Raw genomic sequence first — 17619 nt, forward strand, 5'->3', positions numbered from 1 at the left:
TAAAAAAACAAAAAAAACAAAAAATCTTTTTACCAAGTGAAACATCAGTTCCACCTTTATTCCCATTCTCACTGGTGTAAATACTGATACTAACTGAGGATTTTGACTTTGCATTCTGTCAGAATACTGTGTTCAAATAAAAACTACAAAAAAAAGCTTATGCCTACACTCTTCTTTAGATGCTCTGCTAGGTCCTGTGTGGAGACCTGGATTCCCATTTGCATGTGACATTAATGCGAGGGAGCAGCCCCATTGTGGTGTGCCCACAGTGTGAGTTAAGCATCTGTCTGAGGCTTGGGGCTCTGGACAAGCAGGAAGTGCAAGTGTCTGCACAGTCATGTTAGTGAGGCAGTTGTGCTGCATGGTTCAAGCTGGCACATCTCTATCAGTGGCAGTGGGATGAGGATGGTGTCATTTCTCTGCCCCACTCTAGGGAGTTTCCTTGAGATAACTGACATATAAATGCAGTTTTATGTCTAATGTGAATCGGGAACAGATTCATTTCCTATTAAAAAGATGCTTCTCTCTTCCCTGGCCATGGAAGGCAGGGCTGTTGTGCATGTGAGTGTTGGCTTGAAAAGGTGTCCTTAACCCATCCTGAATTGGGTTCTTGAACTCGATTAATGTAGGATGAATTGAATTCTGTCCTAAGCACTGATCTCCAAGGGCATGGAAGGAGAAATCAGAGCTGTGATTTGTGTATTTGGGTGTCAGAATTGTTCACAGAAATACAAGAAAGTAAATGTATGAGCTAAAGTACTTGTTATCCCAAGGGATGACCCTTGTCCTTTCTGCTTACTCTCCAGCTCTTTGCCCTCTGTTCTTGAGTGCTGCTTAGCTGTGGTTTGCTGTAAGGCTATTTCAGCAAAGCTGCTTTGACCTGTATGTCCACTGCTTTAGGAAAAGGGATAGGAAGAATGTACAGGAAATAATCCATCCTCTTGGTGGTGGGTTCTTTCAGCAGGTGCCTGTCACTGCACTTTTGAATTCAGGCTCCCGATTATGGCTCTCAGGTCCTTCAAAGCTCTTTTTCTTTAACTGGAATTTGACTTCCCTCTCCTGACTCTTACGCAGTCCATGGGGTTTTGTCAGCCTGCTTTGTTCTTGACAGAGTTCCTTCTTATGTGTGTATGTCTGCAGCATACAGTGAGCAGCACGGTTCTGTATTCAGGTACTGGCTTCTGTTTGGTTGTCCTGCATGTTGGCACTACCGCATTGTCTACAAGAACCTCAGCCCTTGACCAACACGCACCTGCGGTTCCCTTGCAACGACCTCGCACTGCACTGGCGGCGTTTGGCCACCAGAGGGCCCCCTTGCTGCACGCTGCAGGGCGAGAGCTGCTCCGGAGGCTCGGGCAGCGGCTGCTCCTGCCGCTCGCCGTGCCCCGGGTTACGCTGCAGGGAGGGGAACCCCCGCTGCGGAGGGGTGACCGGTACCGAGCGGTGACCGGGGATGGAACCAGCGGCGGCCGCTGACCCTCCGTGAAATGGCGGCCGGCGAGATTCCACCCTTCGTTTGCATGGTCACGCCTCAACCGCTGATGCTACGGAAAGGGCGTAGTCTCCACGGTAACGGCAGCGGCGCTGCGCATCGTGGGGCTCGGCCGCTCCGGTCCCCAAACCGGCCATGGAGGGCGACGAGGAGCAGGAGAGGGATTTCCAGCGGTTCCTCCGCCGGGTGGATGATATCGGTAAGCGGGGCCCGGGTGGGATGAGGCCGGTGGTGGGGCTGGAGGCTGACGGACATCGCCGTGTTCCGCATGTACGTTACGAGGGGCTGGAAGGAAAAGGGGGTGGAAAGATAGTGGAAAAGGGATGGTGAAGAGTCACATTCCCACCCCCTCCTTCCAAGTTCATGTTATGCCAAGCGTCCTTAGGAGCTCAGGTGTCAGGATTTGCGGGTGCCAGGAGCTGCTTCCTAAACCTGGGGATTTTTATCGTATAGAAGCCCTTGGAAGTGAGATGAAGTTGCATTTCCATCTATAAAGGTTGTCCTGTTCACCAGTGCCCTCAAAAGCATGTCATCAGATGCACAATTGAACTCCTGGTCCCTCCAGGATCATTTGGAGTAGTGTGTATCTCTCTCTTCTTTAATTCCCTTTTTAGCCAATATAGTGCAAGGCTTGAGCTCCACAGACTCGGCTGTCAATGCAAAAGCCATTGCTGAAGCAGAGAAAAGGCTCCATGATCAAGAAACTAACAAAGAGGAAGAAAGCAAAACTACAGTCAACAGAACGGTCGTCAACACCCGAGCTTCTGTAAGGTTTATTCCCTTTGAAGTCAAAGCTGTGTGCAGTTTAGGGCTCTTAAATGACCCTAATCCGTATTCCTTGCCCAGGAGAAAGAAATCAGAACAATCCTTGCAAGCATGTTCTGAACGTGACTTAGTTATGTTATTGGGAGGTCCTTGATGTTGTACTCTTTGTTTTAAGCCTGCTAATAACACCAAAGACTTCTGTGGGATTTATCCAAGGTGAATGCAAGCACGGAGGTGCCATAACTTGTAGCTTTACCTGTGCTTCAGCACCTTGAGTAAAATCTGCTGAAGACACAAGAGTCCCTTTGTTAATTTCACTAGGCTTTGATTCCTGCAGTGAGGTTTGGATTTCAGTCATTTGCCCCATCAAAGGTACAGGAAGCTTTCCAGCCATACAAAAAACTATTAAATCCTTATCTTTTATTCAAATGTCGGTTTCATATTCCCTGTATGCATCACTGGATGTTTCAGACATCCTGTAGCTTTGAACAACTTAACTGCGTGTTCCTTTGCTGCTGTGGGTTGTACCAAAATGTCTGTGTACACGCATGTGCTGTGTTTCTCTCTTTTTAGGATGTGGGAAGTGCAGAGGCAGTGAATGCAGGTAGGACAGTGCTCCCTCTGGTACTTAGCATCTCTTCAGTTTGTTTTGGCAGAGTTGGAGCTGGGATTGCTGTTACTTCATGCAAGACTGAATTCCCCTCCTGCCAAAGTCAAAGATAACTTTTCTAGTGACTTTAATCAACATTCATGCAGATTTGGAAACACATTCAAGGATCTTATAAATATGGCTGTGCTTGTTCATGGGTAGAAGGCTTGTTAGTGTAATTACTGTATTCTGGTGTCTTATCTAGAAGGTTAGTATTCTGAATTTAAAAGGAAACAAGCCTGTCTCTAGAGGTTAGACACTCTGAGGCAAGTGTGCAAGTCCTCAGTAGCAGCATGTTTACATGTAACAGGTTGTCATCTGTGTTCCACTTCACTTGTTGAAATGTCCCCTTAATATTTTCATTGTAGCAAAATAACTCAGAAATACTTTAGAAATGACCTTTTTCCCTTATCTGCAGATGGATTTTAATGATTTTTTTTCCTTTTTTTAATTCAAACCAACCAACCTACCTGACAACAACCGTAACTGAAACACCACCAACTCTCTGGGTTCAAAGATGGCTTTCTGGCAGAGTTGGAAAAGGATGCAAAGGAACGTGCTAAACAAAGGAAGAGAAATGAACACTTAGCAAATGGTAATTGCGAAAGGATTTTCTAGGTAATGCCTCCAGAGACTATTTAGCAGGAACTAGGCTGCTTTGAGAGGCTGTCCAGCTACCCTGTTACTGGCATTGTCATGCAGGCTGAGATAGTGCTTTGGTTATCTGAGACCAGCCTTCTCCACAGAACTGATTAACTGGATATAACAGGGTTATATACTTGACAGAGTTGTTGCAACGTCTATTTCTCCATGCTGTTGTCTTTATGATATGAGTTTGGGATGGGGCAAAGAGAAATGCTCAGTTTTCTCTCTGAAAGAGGACTGGAGATAATGTGTGCTGAATAGCTCAGAGGTCCCTTGCAAATGATGGGTAATGAAGATGGCTGCAGTGAAGCTGGACTGTCATTTTTGTGATTATTCCAACAGGAGAATATGGCTTCTGTTTCCTCAATCACCTTTTGGGGAAATAAAACCCAAATGGTATTTTGAATGCATGTCTGTTGGTTTGCAGCTCTGAAAGAGAAAGGAAACGATGCCTTCAGGAAAGGAGACTATGTCAGAGCCATTCAGAAATACACTGAAGGTCTGGAAAAGCTGAGAACTAAGCAGGAGCTTTACACAAACAGAGCACAGGTCAGCACGTGGGAATGAGCTACCACCATACTGCTTTTGTATTTTGGTTTATTAAATATATTCTAAATTACAAACTCCAAGTAGGGAGAGGACAAGTGAAGAAACAGCAGGTATTTTTCCTGCTAAATCAGTGGCCAGACAAACCAGCTGTCTAAATTAGGTGGGTTTGTACAATACTTAGCAGAAGTTAGTTGAAGTACTCTTATTATTCTGCCTGGACTCCCTTGGTTTTATTTCAGGCCTACCTGAAGGTGCATGAGTATGAAAAAGCCATTGGTGACTGTGAATGGGCATTGAAGGTAACTTCAGGATTCTGTCTTTTATGATTATGTCAAATGCTTCTGAACACAGGCTTGTGTATAACTGATGATACAACAGAAGACAACTTGCTAATAGAAGTGAAAGGTGTTGCACATATTCCTGCATCCTAAGTTAACTTGAACAGCATAAAGCAGTTAATATCTCAGTGCTGCCTGTATGTAGAAGCTTTTCTAGCTCTCAAGAGTATTTCAGAAGTGATGATAAGCTATTAACTACATTCACTGGCACCCTTCCAAATAGGGAAAGGGACTCAAAGCTCACAAAGATGGGATCTGGTGGGAAAAGTGAAGATACCCTATAAAATGCCAAAGAGCTGAATGTGAATTCAGTTGCATTACATTGGTGATGCTCATGCCTACAGCACAATTAACAGGTTATTAACAATATTGGCAGCATCATTTCAGGATATCAGTATTTTTCACAGGGATTTGAACTGGAAAAGATGACCTAACTTTTAATTCATGGCTAAAGTAATCAAAACACATGGAAATTCTGTTGTTAAGTTCTGCGACTATAGATGTCTGGATGCAGGCCTTAGCATTACCTAACTGCAGGGGGGTCTGCTTGTATTGCCTGAAGGGGAGGTTTCTGTGAAGGATACTAGCACCAGCAACTTTCCCCCTTTAACTAAACCAAAGCCAATGTTCCTTGCATTGAGAAGGAAAGTTGGTCCCTGGAGGTAATATTTTAGCATATGATCTTCAGATGCCTCTAGTAGATGAGTACGCTGTTCTGTGCATGCAGTTATTTTGGGCAGCTATACCTATTAACCAGAAGGCTATGAAAATATTAAAAGGTTAAATTTTGAAACATGTAATTAATAATTCCTTTTTTAACACAGTGCAATGAAAAATGTATTAAAGCCTATTTTCTAATGGGGAAGGCTCATCTCTCACTTAAACACTACAGTGAGGTAAGCTGGCTAAATCTTATGGCCCTCGAACCAAGTTTTGTTCTGCTTTTGATGCAGTGATAGGGGTAGGAGGGAGAAATTTGTGATCTTAAGAACTGGTCAAATGAAAGTATATTGAGCTTTCAGGCTTCAAAGAAACTTTCTGTGCTTTGCAAAGACTAATAATTCTAATAATAGCCAACTTACACTTTTAGTTATGAAAGTAAGATTTATTTTCCACACTTAAGTATGGTGGCCCATTTCTTTTCTCTGTTAAGGCCAGGCAGAGTTATGAGAAGATCCTACAAATCGATCCCCAAAAGGAGAGCCTGTTTAAAGGTAAGAAATAGAAATGGTTACCCTGTCATCCCTTGTTTTCTGGTCAAGATGGAACCCAATCAAAACCACTGTTCTGCTTTTGAGAACTTTTGATGGAGTCTCTTCACTCAGCTTTTGTTTCTGATTGTTTCTTCTTGAAGCTCTGTTTCACTGATCAGAGCAGTGGGTCATTCTGTACATGTATGAAGAAGGTATCTCTCTCTCTGTCAAGGAATCAGCTTCATTCTGTCTCTGAAAGCTGACCATATAAAAACATTTAACTGCCATGCTCTGTTGTCTCTTGATTTCCAAGATTGTATGAATGAGGTGAACTTGGAGGAAAAAAGAATGAGAGATGAAGAGAGAGCAATGGAGGAAGTTCACTCTGGAAAGCTTGCTGCTTTGTCCATAAACGAGCTGCTGCAGAAACTGCGTAGACCTGACCAGAATGTCCTCTACTATGCAGGAGGGATAAGACTTTTAGCAGGAGCCGTGAAAGAGTGTAAGTATTTGATGTAAAGGTTGTTGATGACGGGAGCTGTAATCCAACCAGATGAATACAAGTGGATTAGTTTTGTAAGGAACAAGAAAAATTATTCCTATATTAAAGACATAAAATCAGCAGTGTTTGATATTTCAGAATATATGGGTAGTAGACATAGAAATAGACCAATGGTGTAGCTGAGCTGTTAAGAGTTCTATGGATTTGGGTCTCTTAAGAGCTGTTTCATTTGTTTAGAAGTATTTGTAGTTCTCTGCTAAGACACATTGATTTGCAAAGCCAGCTCGTGTTTCAGTCTTCCTAAAAAGCCTTTAACTTGAAGTCAACTGTCCTTTACAGCCCCAGGCATGAATTAGAGCGCTCTTCAGCTTCCAAACTGCTTCTACTTCAGGCAGCATTCTTGGATGTTTTTTCCCCTCTTTTGATGACATCCTTTCCCCAGAGCTGTTGATCCAGTAACCTTTTCTTTTAACACTGTGTTAGGGAAGGGCAGGAGTGTTCCTTCACAGTGATCTATCAGCCAGATGGATCACAGAGCTGATTTGTTTATCTCTTTTTCAGGTACTGAGCAAACTTTATTTAGAACAAACAATGGATTCAGTATCCTCGGAGACAACGAGATTGTAAGAGGGTAAGAGCTCTCCAGGGGAAAACAGGAGAGTGTTACAGCCTGAGGAAATGAAAACACTGTTTTCAAGAAACACAATCACCTCTTGAAATGCAGATGAAATGACCAGAAGATAATGTAATAGCAGATTTTAATGTCTGAATGGACTGACTTATATCTGACTTTTAATACAAACAGTGCTTTCTTAGATGCAGTGAACAGAATTGAGTTTTTGCTCCTGGCTCCTATTTCTGTACAGTTATCCTGTCTCACAGTGAGAACAGGTCTGATTTTTAAAAACGCAGCTTAATAGAGAAGAGATCTGAAAGCACTTAGGTGCTAAAGTTTCTGAATGTATATTTGAGTCGGGTTCAGGTAGATAATGGCAACAAGAAGATGCGATTGGAAGATTTAGCATAACTAAGGTTCAGAACAGCACGATTGGTTGAACAGAGCAGGAGAGCTATTCTTTAAGGTTCTCAATGGGACTGCAGCACAGAGGCTTCCTGAAGGTTCATCAGTATTTTGGGTGCAGAACTGAATTTGTCACCTTTATGATGCTGTGTAATGCTCATATAAGGTCTGTGTGTGTTGAGGGTAGAGTAGACCTAGTAGATAATAAATCTGCTCTCAGGGGAAGTCCTCTGGAAAGCCATACTCCTAAAAACAATTAACCAAGGAGCTGGGTTTAGAGCTTATGAGTGTTTGTGTGGCAGATCCTCATCTCTGTGAGGCATTGCCAAAGACCTAATTGTTTGATCTGTCCTTTGCTTTTCTCTTTTTTCACCATTTCTAATTTAGGGCCTTCTGTGCAGAGAGCAAAACCGCTGCTGAAACGGATTTGTCTGTTTCTCTTCTGCGCCTTTGGCAAGCTGTCTGCGCTGGGAACGGTAAAATATGTGATCAACATTAGTCATTGTTAATGTACTGTTAATATGGTGCTTACTGTGTCTAAAATTGATGTTTGGCATGAACATTGCTTTCCCAGAGCGCTTGGGTCTAGACCTTATTGTAAACTAAGTTTTACAGGTCAATAGCAAGTGCTGGCATACAGTGCTAGCAGCAACCACAATTTTGGCAGATGTGTTCACTATGAGATGAAGTTTTCAGTCTATTCCTATGAGCATATTAAAACTACTGAAGGGGTGGGAAATAAATTCCCTGTGATTATTACTGCTTTTAAGATAATCATAGAATAGAATAGTTAGGGTTGGAAAGGACCTTATGATCATCTAGTTCCAACCCCCTGCTGTGGGCAGGGATAGTTACACCAGCAAAAAGCAGAGTTTCATAGAATTGCCTTTAGAGAAGGCAAATTCCTTTGGCATTCACAGTCAGGAGTCACTGGGGAGGCAGCCTCTGTTTCTAGGGAGTATATACATAGATAAGAAATGGGCTGGGGTGGTGGTGGGTAGTAAAGTGGTGCAAATTGCCACACAAGGAAAACAGAATGGTTGATGCTAGTGCCTGTATTGACTTGTAAATCATGGCATCCAGCTGATTCTGAAGCTGCAAGGTAAGAGGAAACCCCACATTAGTGGATGAAATAAAGGCATTAAACCTCTTAAATCAGCATCTAGGAAAAATAAGAGTAATGGCGATGCCATTGTGTATGACATTGCTCTTGGATCTTCTTTGTTGTTGGTTTTATTCAGAAGAAAATCAGCATCTTCTATTGACTCACCCTGATGTGAGTGCACAGCTGCCAAAACTGCTTTCCTCTGGGATATTGGAGATCCAAAAGGAGACATTGGCACTAATTTATCTTTACTCAGAGAACGAGAATGGGAGGAGACTGCTGGTCAAACACCTGGATCTAACCAAGTAATAAACACTGCTATACCTTAGACAAATCTCCTTAATGCCTGGGTTCACAGATGTTGAGAAATCATTCCTCTAGCAATATGGGACATTATGTTCATACAGTTCTGAAGCATGGTTTTTAAACAAGTAAGTATGGGTTTGCCTAACCTGCTGTCAGAAGCTTACACTGTTATCTCTTAATAGTTCATGGTTTCAAGCTGTGAGTCTCCTCATTTGGTATGATTATTTAGTGTTGTCATGACTCAGAGTGGAGAAAGAAGGAACAGTCTGGTACCTTTATCTTACTATCCTGGTATTTTCTTTTAGAGTTAAGCAGAGGTGAAATCTTGATCTGTTGGCTGGGACTACACAGTTGTAGTAATGGATGAACAGAAAAGATTCTCCAACAGTTGTACACACTTCATTATATTAATACAAGATTTATCCAGAGACATTTTGCCTTGGGAGGAGAAGTATAAGAAATAGCAATATCTGAGAGGATTCTTAATAAAAGGCAGATTTTGCTGTGGCTTGAAATAGCAGGAGCCAGATAAATCTCCTGTGAACTTCTGAAAGAGATCCTGGGCCTGATTGCTTTAAAAGAGGGTGCTCAGAATGCAAAGTTGCAGATACTGAGCTGCTTGGCAGCTGGGCTTGTCAACAAAAATAGATGAGGTTATGAGTTCTCTTACTGTGCTTATGAAGTTAGACAAGAGTGGCAGGGAATTTCAGGTCAGTGGAGGAGCATATGGAAATACTGTGAGAGAATCTAGTGCTGAAATACTGTTGTAATGGCTGTTAGGTAAGTGAGTGTGTTTGGAGAGCATAGTGTACCTAGATTGGTCATAAATCAGTAACTGTGTTGGTGCACTTAAACTATAGTTTGGATCTTTAATAACTGACCTGAAGCTGACATGATTTCTTTTGGCTTTTTGAATTACAGATGGCTGCAGGTTTTGATGATGTTTGTCAAAAGCACTGATTCCAGGGCTAGCAGTGCCATGAACATATTATCTGATTTAACTCAAGAGGAAAGGTAGCATACATTTCTTCATTAATTTGTAAGACGTTGTACTTTAAAATGTACCAAGTGAGCTAGTGATAGAAGCTCTTGGCTGCCTTTGCTGTGAGGGTGCATTGCTGACTGATGTTTACCTTGGTTTTATGTTGCTGTTGTGTTGCCTTCTTCTGTGATGTGTAAGTGTCCAATTACAGCTTTCTTTATCCCCCAACAGGTTCAAAACCCAGTGTCGTGTCATGCTTTCCACGGATGTTTTGCCTTTATTCACCCAGTTGCTGGTATGAAAGATCTCAGTGTCCATATTTCGGGTTTACTTTGGTGTAATATGGCTTATGACCACTCTTGCATTTTTACAGCCAGTTGCTCTCAGACAGAACCCCTCAGTGGCAGAACTACAGTAGTTACTGTGCCTCTAGTTCTGTAGGTATAACAAATCCAGTTTTGTCACATGCTTTCGCTGGGGAAATATTCTCAATCTCCAGCACTTGGTGCTTGGGTTCTAGGTGTTACTAGTTTTATGTTCAGTAAAAACTCTAGACTCATTTGCAGATTCCGAGCAGTCATCTGTCAGGTTTTGTGTTAGGCTCTCAATGTGAATCCAATCCACTGCCACCAACTGGTTGTGTTTTGGATAGTCACTTTTTCTGTTTCTGATCTGAAAGATGGGGGTGAAGAGACATTAAGTCACAAGGTAGAGCTGTTTGGTGGTTCAGATCCCTTTCCTGGTTGTTTATTTAAACTGCAGCTTTATAATACTGTCTGTACAGAAACCTGTTGTCAAGGAGAGGAAGGGTAATAGGGAAGACTTGTTCTGTTGCAGAACAGCAAATAGAGCTGGAAAGTAAAACACTTCCACTTCTCCAAATGTGCACCAATACAATGCAATAATTATAGTAATTTTACATTGCTTATTGCTCTTGCCTTTTGAAAGCACCTTACTGGAATTACAGCTGCAGCAGAGGCTGTTCTGTGAGCTAAGTGGTAGAAGGCAATATTCACAGTCTGAGGTTAGGGACCAGAGAATCCAGTCACTTTTTCCCAAGACTTAAAAATACATCAGGAGATTAACTGGGAAAATGAGAGTGATTTCCAGACTTTGGACTGTTGGGACTTAACAGAGGTAAGAGAGATTCTGGAAATCCATGTTTCCATTGCCAGAGTGACAGGAGCATGTACTTGTTTCCTTGTCATTTGTTCCTAACTTGGTGTTCCACTCTTCTCTTTTCAGACCTCTGCCAAAATGGTGAACCAAGCAGCCCTTGCCCGTTGCATTGGCATCATGGGGAATCTGTGTGCAGATGTAGTCATTCGAATGCAGATGGCAGAGTGTAAAGAGTGCTGGCAAGCGTGCTTAAAGCTTGTGGTAAAGAAACTTGATGGCTTCCTAGAATACTGTTATCAGCCTTATCTCTTGTGGAAATGGTACTTCTGTGATCATGTTTGTCTTCCTCCCCTGATAGCTCTGAACTCTTGACAGATCGTTGGATTAAGGTCTCAGAAGCTGTGTCAGTAGATGGCACTGGCGCCCGGGTGGGGAGAGTGACTGATCCCTTATTGTGAGTGGCCCCTTGCAGGGTAAGGATGCAGGATGAATTCAGTCCTCTGAAACTGAAGAATTCAGAAGATGGGAAAGGACCTTGTTACCTGCTTAAACATCACAAGTTTGGAGTGTGCAGTTTTAGATACCAAAGGGAAACAAACACAAGAATGAATATCAAAAAGCTGTTATTAGCTCTGGTGCACACAGAAGACTGAGGAAGTGCATATTTTGATCCTCTGAATTGATTGTGCTCTTCTCTCCCTTGTACCCAGGATGAATACTTTGATGTCAGCACATCCGAATACCAGGAGTGTTTGTTTGCAGTTCTGGGCCTCATGATGAACTTGCTGCTTGAATCAAATGGGATTATCCAGGTATACAAGATCTGTGAATATTCTTTAGGCTGCCAACCTTGGATTTTTCTGGTGTTCAGTTAAGTCTTCATTTTTATTGGTGTTTAAGGTTATCATTAAGGGTAATGGACAAGTAAGCTAATAAGTGAAAAGATGTACAAAATTGCTTCCCTTTCCCCCTTCTCCTTATGAGAAAAATACAGTGTCAAGCACATACCTTTCCATAGTAGCATAAATGTTTTGTTCTGCATCAGTCTCCAATTATACAATATGTGTAAATGCTTGGCACATTCCAAAATTAGTTAAAACTAAGGATTCCATCAGGAAGGAATCATTCTGTTACATGTGGGTGCTGAAGTGTTAGTAACTTACTGCCATGTGTGCCCTGATCTCCACTGGATTCTTTGTTGTATTTCATCTGTTAACCCATTTCTGCTCTATCACTTCCCAGCGATCAGCTACACCTGATATTTTCACATTGTTGTTTCAGTACTTTGCTGTGGACATAAGTGGCAGGTGCATGTCTCTCCTCAGGGATAAGGATGGAAGGATTGTCACAGTAAGTGGGATATCTATGGACTAACAAAACATTGTATTAGCCGACCTGACCTGACCACTTCAGTGCAAACTCCTGCCCTGCTTTGAGGCCTAAGCTAATAATTATTAGTAGTAAAGAAGTAATATGTCGCTTGTATTTGTCAGGTTTTTATATGGTTTGATGCAAGAGGTTCTCATCGTCTCTTGAAATCTCCATGATAGATAATTTCATCCTTAGGATGGTTGTCAATATAAAACCTCTTAAGAAAATAATAAATCTAGAAGCAAAGAGCAAGAACAATTTGGGTGTTGAGCAGCTGTTTAATTTCACAGTTCCTGTACGTGAATCATACTTAGAAGATTGTACTCCTGTTAATGGTGTGTCACTCCCACAGACAGCAGTTATTCGAGGCAAATAGGTAGGAGCAGATGGGAACTCAGAGGCCGTTTACCTCTCTGAATTCACATGAATTGTTCTGATCTGCTTTACTTGACTCAGTACCAGCAGTGCTGGGCTGGTTTCTACTAGGATTTCTTTAAGTAACTAAACAGGGAGTTGCCCTGATGTCAGTTTGGTCTCATCTCTCTCTACACTGAGTCTCTGAAAGCTGTGCTGAGTGCAGTTTCCAGTAACCAATAAAAAAGTCATGTCCTGAAGATGTTCTTTGTTATACTGCTGTAAATGTCTCTTTTATGACTTTAATTCTGCAAAACCAAGATAATCTGAAAACTGCTGCACGTTGTCTGGACAAATAAACTTTGTGGGTTTTTAGCTTCTCTCACATTGTTTTCTAATTAAGAGGGCCATTGGAGTGCTAAGTCGCATCCTGCCAGCATCCTCCTCAGCGGTAGAAGAAGTGGTGAAAGAAGGGGTGGTGAAGAAAATCATCAAATTCTTGAAAGTAAATGAATTTAACAAAATTCACTTTATTTCTGTTTGTATTATCCCTTAAGAAAGCCATAGTTGCCCCTGTGTTTAGCTTGTTTTCCCTATGAGAAAGACCTGTGCAGACATTCTGGCTTCGTTTGTCTGCATCTGTGTTGTCCATTGTAACAGTGCTCTCAAGTTTAGTTTTAAGCTAAGTAGCCAGTTTTGGAGACTAGGCTGCCGTCTGTAGTCTGGTCTGTAGCCCAGGTTTTCCAGTTGTTTCCATATGCGTGAGATGCCTGTGCACAGCTCTGCTTCCAGACACCTGTAAATTCAAGAATCCATTACTGCAGGGCCCAGCTGGAGGACTGAAGCTTACAATTGGTGTGATCTGATTTGGACCACTGAAAAGCAGTGGAGCCCTTTCCACTGATTATCTGTGGACACTGAACCAAGCTTGGGAGCAGGAGAGAGATGGTTCTTATGTTCTTTTCAGCCTGTGTTCAGCTTGAGATACATACTCTGCAAAGGTCTTCATGTGGTATTCGGGCTTAGGCAGAAGGAACACCTATCTTCATGGTACCTAAGCTATTCTATAACCTGGAGAAAGTTGGGGTATGAACTGTATGTTTGTTAACATATGCTTTAAACAAATCTAGGCTGGAGGACAGACTACATGCAATTATGGTATAAAGACCCTTTCCATCTGTACCAGAAGTAATAGGCAAGCTCAAGAAGATCTCGTGAAGTCAGATAAAGGTAAGTGACTAAGCAGAAGCTGGATGCAGAGATGTAATCTGAGTATTGGCCAATTGCTTTCTTCTCTTCTAGAATGGAACTGAACACTGGCATTTAATCTGGCAAGACTTTAGCCATGGTATCTGACCTCCTGAAACAGCACTTAATGATCCTTAGCTCTGCATGGATGGAAATAAGCACATCAGATAATGAGCCTGAGTTAGAGAAACTGTGCTTTACTTGAGTGAAATGGCTTGGTGTGCTTTGTCAGGGCCAGAAGTATAGAGATTTTGAAAGAAAGTGCTTGTAAAATGTAACTGAATTGGGTTGTTTCTCCCAAAGCTAGTGGCTAAAATAGAAAACTTCCTTTAGACATCTGATTTGCAGAGGTTGAGGCTGTTTATAGTTTCCTTCAATTTATATATTTATTAGCCTGGTATTAAAAGGAAATGGATATGGAGACAGAGTGATGATATCAGGCCAGGTGCTTTAGGGTATTTTTGAGTATATTCACTCTAGTCATGCGGTATAACACTACTTGGATTGCTTTACAATGCAGGTTCAATTAATGCTAATGTGACTACAACAGAGAATACTTAAGTTTTATCTAAATGGTTGAACCTGTCAAGAAACTGTCAACTCATGTAGTTCAACTTGAACCCTAAGGATTTCCAGTCATTAAAAGCCTCTCAGAGCATCATCTTCCTATTGTACACCCCATATTAGTTTCACTGTCATCTGTAAATGAAGCTTTCATTTCCACAAATTAGCAATAACACTTCACTCTCATTCTTTCTGCCAAAACTCTGGGTATTAATCTTGTGAGAAGTCACAATTTTTCATCTCTCTTTGCCAACCCAGACTTTGCCCTGTTGCTAGGAGCCTGATGGAATTGAGCTATAGTCCCATGACATAAGATTGCATTCCAGATGGGCCACTTAGTTCAGCTTATTCACCAGCCACTGTTGCTGTCTGGAGCAGCAGTGCCTTTTCAGCAGATGATGTTGCAGAAAAAGGTGGGATGTGATCTGGAAGAACAGATGGGACCAGGAAAGAAAACCAAAGCAAACTTATGTAACCTCCACGGAGACTTCATGCATGTGAAAGCCATGGCTGTAATTTACTTAGAAAGTGGTCTACCTAAATGTTGCTGTGTTCTGTGGCCCGAGACGTTGCTGCTGCTTACAGATGCCAGCAAGAGCTATACAATTCTGTGCCAGTGTAGACAAACTATTCTGCTGCTGTATGTTAGTTTAGGTTGCAGAAGTAGATAAGCTTATGAAAGTCCTTGCTCCCCAGAAACCCAACAGAGAACAGTGCTCACTCCCTAGGAGTTTAGATAAAGACAGGAGAAAGTATCAGTGGTACTCGAACAAATCTGTATGTATTCTGTACAATTAATCTCTCTTTCAACCAGGGTTCAGTGTGCTGCTGAAGCTCTTGGACTCAGAGAATGAAATTATTGTAGGCAATGCTGCACTCTGCCTTGGCCAGTGCCTTGTAGTTCCTGGAGCAGCGACATCCTTACTGAATTCCAGTGTTGTGATGACCTTGTTGAAACATGCTGGTGGTGATGCTAGAAGAACTTCAGTGCAGGAGAATGCAGCGATTGCTCTGGGGAAGCTTTGTGTTGCTGAACCAAGGTACTGTAAAAAAGACAGTTGTCCCACACCACCTGTTTGTTAGCGGATGATAATTCTTGACCTGTGTAAGTCGATTCCATTTGTAGAGCAAGCAGGTACAGGACAGATCATTTGTTAACATAAATGCTCCATGAAATCTACTGTCCTCCAGCTAGAGTTGCCACTTGTGGTCCTATCCCCACAGTTCTGTTCCTGTTCCTACTTAACATGTTTCAAGGAGAATTGCTTTCTGGTGTTACCTGTGCTGGAAGAATGGAAAGAGGAGGAGTAATGTTGTACCTTTGTAGAGGTCAGAGCAATAACAAGAGCAAAACAGAAGTATAAATGTCAGCAAAGAATGTGTGCTGCTGCCAGCCAAGAGTATGCCAGCCTCTAGCTAGCTGCAAACTGTCAGCTGGATCTTGACCTGCATTCCAGACACAGGAGCTGAGCTCAGCTTGTTAATATGCACCCTGAACCATTGCAGAAAGCAAGGGGTAATGCTTAGTTTCCAGAAGTTTCATATCTTGCTTCTGCTGGAGATCACAAGTGAGCAGTAGAGAAATTATCTGCTCTGAGAGCCATAAAACACTCCAGAGGTACAAAAGGGGAGCACATTATTTTCTTAGGTGGGGGGGGGTTTGCAATGCCATAAATTTGCACAGTTGTCAAGTATTATTTAGGACTTTCATTTTCCTTTTTGTAGGGAACTGTGATCTAGAAACTTTCTCATGCTACTTTAGGAGTGATTAATCGAAGGTAGCATTGGACATCCTTGACAGTTTGGGCATGGGTGATACAGCAGAGGACTAGAAGCTGAAAACATTTATTGTTGGTCATCTTATATTCCCCCAGCAACTTTTCTGTTGTCTTTGCAGGCATGTTTTTGAACTGCGGAAACTCAATGGTTTGGCCATCCTGAACTCCTCTATGAAATACGTGCACAGCATCTGAAGTTTTCAAGATATCTTCAAAATGTGCTGTTAATATCACTTGCTATTGAGTATTGTAGTTTTCTCTTTAATAAAGCTAACTCAAAGTGCATCAACTTTTCAGTCCCTTTTTAGTGATCCTCCAGTATCCACCAGTCAAACAGTACCACTGTGTCAGGAGAAAGAAGTTACTTTATTATCTAGGCCAACAACTACAATAACAGCTTGCAACAAGCTTATCTTTGATTTACTAAATAATGTTGCCTGTTCTTACAGGTGAGTTCCTTGCTTGGTTAACCACTGACTAAGGCCTTGTCTAATCTCCATCACAGTTTGGGTGCAGTACCCAGTGTATTAGAAGAAAAGAGACATAAATTGTGAGCAGTGACTTTGAAGAATCCTTTCTTTCCCCCCCTATGCTGTTATGGTGACTAGATTATGATGTATCACACATGCAGTATCACCTCACACTTGGGTTAGACCTTAAACCTCACACTTAATTGCTTAAATAAGTTAGTCTCAATTTTGCTAAGTGCTCAGTCTTAGCGATAACTTACGACAATGAGGTTTGTGTATTAATTGTGGGCTGTTTACTTTAGTAGTCTTACACTTGCTATCTTTGTTAATTTAACAGTATCCTTTTGTCCTGTCCTTTGGTGTGGAGTTTCCTGATCTTAAGTACTTTCTCATGGCTCCTTGTGTTCATCTCTGATCTCCTCTATAGCTAAAGTATTGCTGGAGGAAGTCTGTCAAATACAATGAATAGTCTCTTCACAAATCAAGAGATGCACATAGACACAAAGCTATACTAAAAGCTTGGAGAACTTAGGTTAGACAGGGACTTTGGCCTCGGTTTTGAACACAGGGAGCAAAGAATATATTACCTTTATATGGCAGGGAACAGGCCAATGATGCTTGACTTTAAAACTGGGTTTCAGTTTGCCTCTTTGACTCCTGTGAGTGCCTACCCTGTATATAATCTTGTCCTTCAGAACTGTGACAAGTTACATACCATCTCCTTTTGAAAACACCAGCTGAGTCATCTTCCCACTTCAGAAGGAAATTCTCTTGCACCTGGTTTTGTTCTCCTCACAGAGAAAAGAGCACAATTGATAATCCCACTTTTATTTTTTAAGCTCCTACTGTTAAGTTACAGCCTGCCCAGGCAAATAGGTAACAACTACTGTGTGTAGGATTCAAGTCCAAATAGGCATTAGGCTCTAAACCTGACAAACAACAAGCACTGTCTTAAGGAAAAGAAAGTTACGGAATCTTGCATTTGCAGAGGGGGATGTCAGAGGGAGCAGCAGGTGTAATGTGTCATCGGAAAATCACAGAAGAGTTGAAATCATCCTTAAAAGCTAAAGGTAATTCTTGGGTTTGACTGACAAGCTGGGTTTTGCTTAATGGAACCTTTCACATCGTCCTTAGAAGAGCTGCACACAGTGTTCAAAAGTAGCAATTT

The 17619-nt window shown here is 41.9% G+C and overlaps 1 protein-coding gene across 1 annotated transcript; it reads left to right on the forward strand.

Moving 5' to 3' along the window:
• Window positions 1-1574: 1574 nt before the first annotated feature.
• TTC12 (tetratricopeptide repeat domain 12) lies at window positions 1575-16270 on the forward strand. Its single transcript, XM_031044105.2, has 21 exons — window positions 1575-1691; window positions 2107-2258; window positions 2831-2861; window positions 3424-3501; window positions 3979-4100; window positions 4340-4399; window positions 5263-5334; window positions 5592-5652; window positions 5945-6133; window positions 6695-6764; window positions 7542-7630; window positions 8396-8564; window positions 9487-9579; window positions 9779-9842; window positions 10793-10927; window positions 11377-11478; window positions 11948-12016; window positions 12795-12896; window positions 13522-13621; window positions 15018-15243; window positions 16101-16270. The coding sequence occupies exons 1-21, from the start codon at window positions 1628-1630 to the stop codon at window positions 16174-16176; spliced, it is 2124 nt and encodes a 707-aa protein (XP_030899965.2). The 5' UTR covers window positions 1575-1627; the 3' UTR covers window positions 16177-16270.
• The last annotated feature ends 1349 nt before the right edge of the window (window positions 16271-17619 follow it).

Source organism: Melopsittacus undulatus, chromosome 15, assembly GCF_012275295.1.
Source record: "Melopsittacus undulatus isolate bMelUnd1 chromosome 15, bMelUnd1.mat.Z, whole genome shotgun sequence".
NCBI lineage: Eukaryota > Metazoa > Chordata > Aves > Psittaciformes > Psittaculidae > Melopsittacus > Melopsittacus undulatus.

Bases quoted from the DNA above. Each gene is read 5' to 3' on its own strand.
- TTC12 (XM_031044105.2), top strand. From the start codon at position 1,628: ATGGAGGGCGACGAGGAGCAGGAGAGGGATTTCCAGCGGTTCCTCCGC. The intron at 1,692-2,106 runs GTAAGCGGGGCC...TTCCCTTTTTAG, and splicing joins CCGCCGGGTGGATGATATCG to CCAATATAGTGCAAGGCTTG. The intron at 5,335-5,591 runs GTAAGCTGGCTA...TTCTCTGTTAAG, and splicing joins CACTTAAACACTACAGTGAG to GCCAGGCAGAGTTATGAGAA.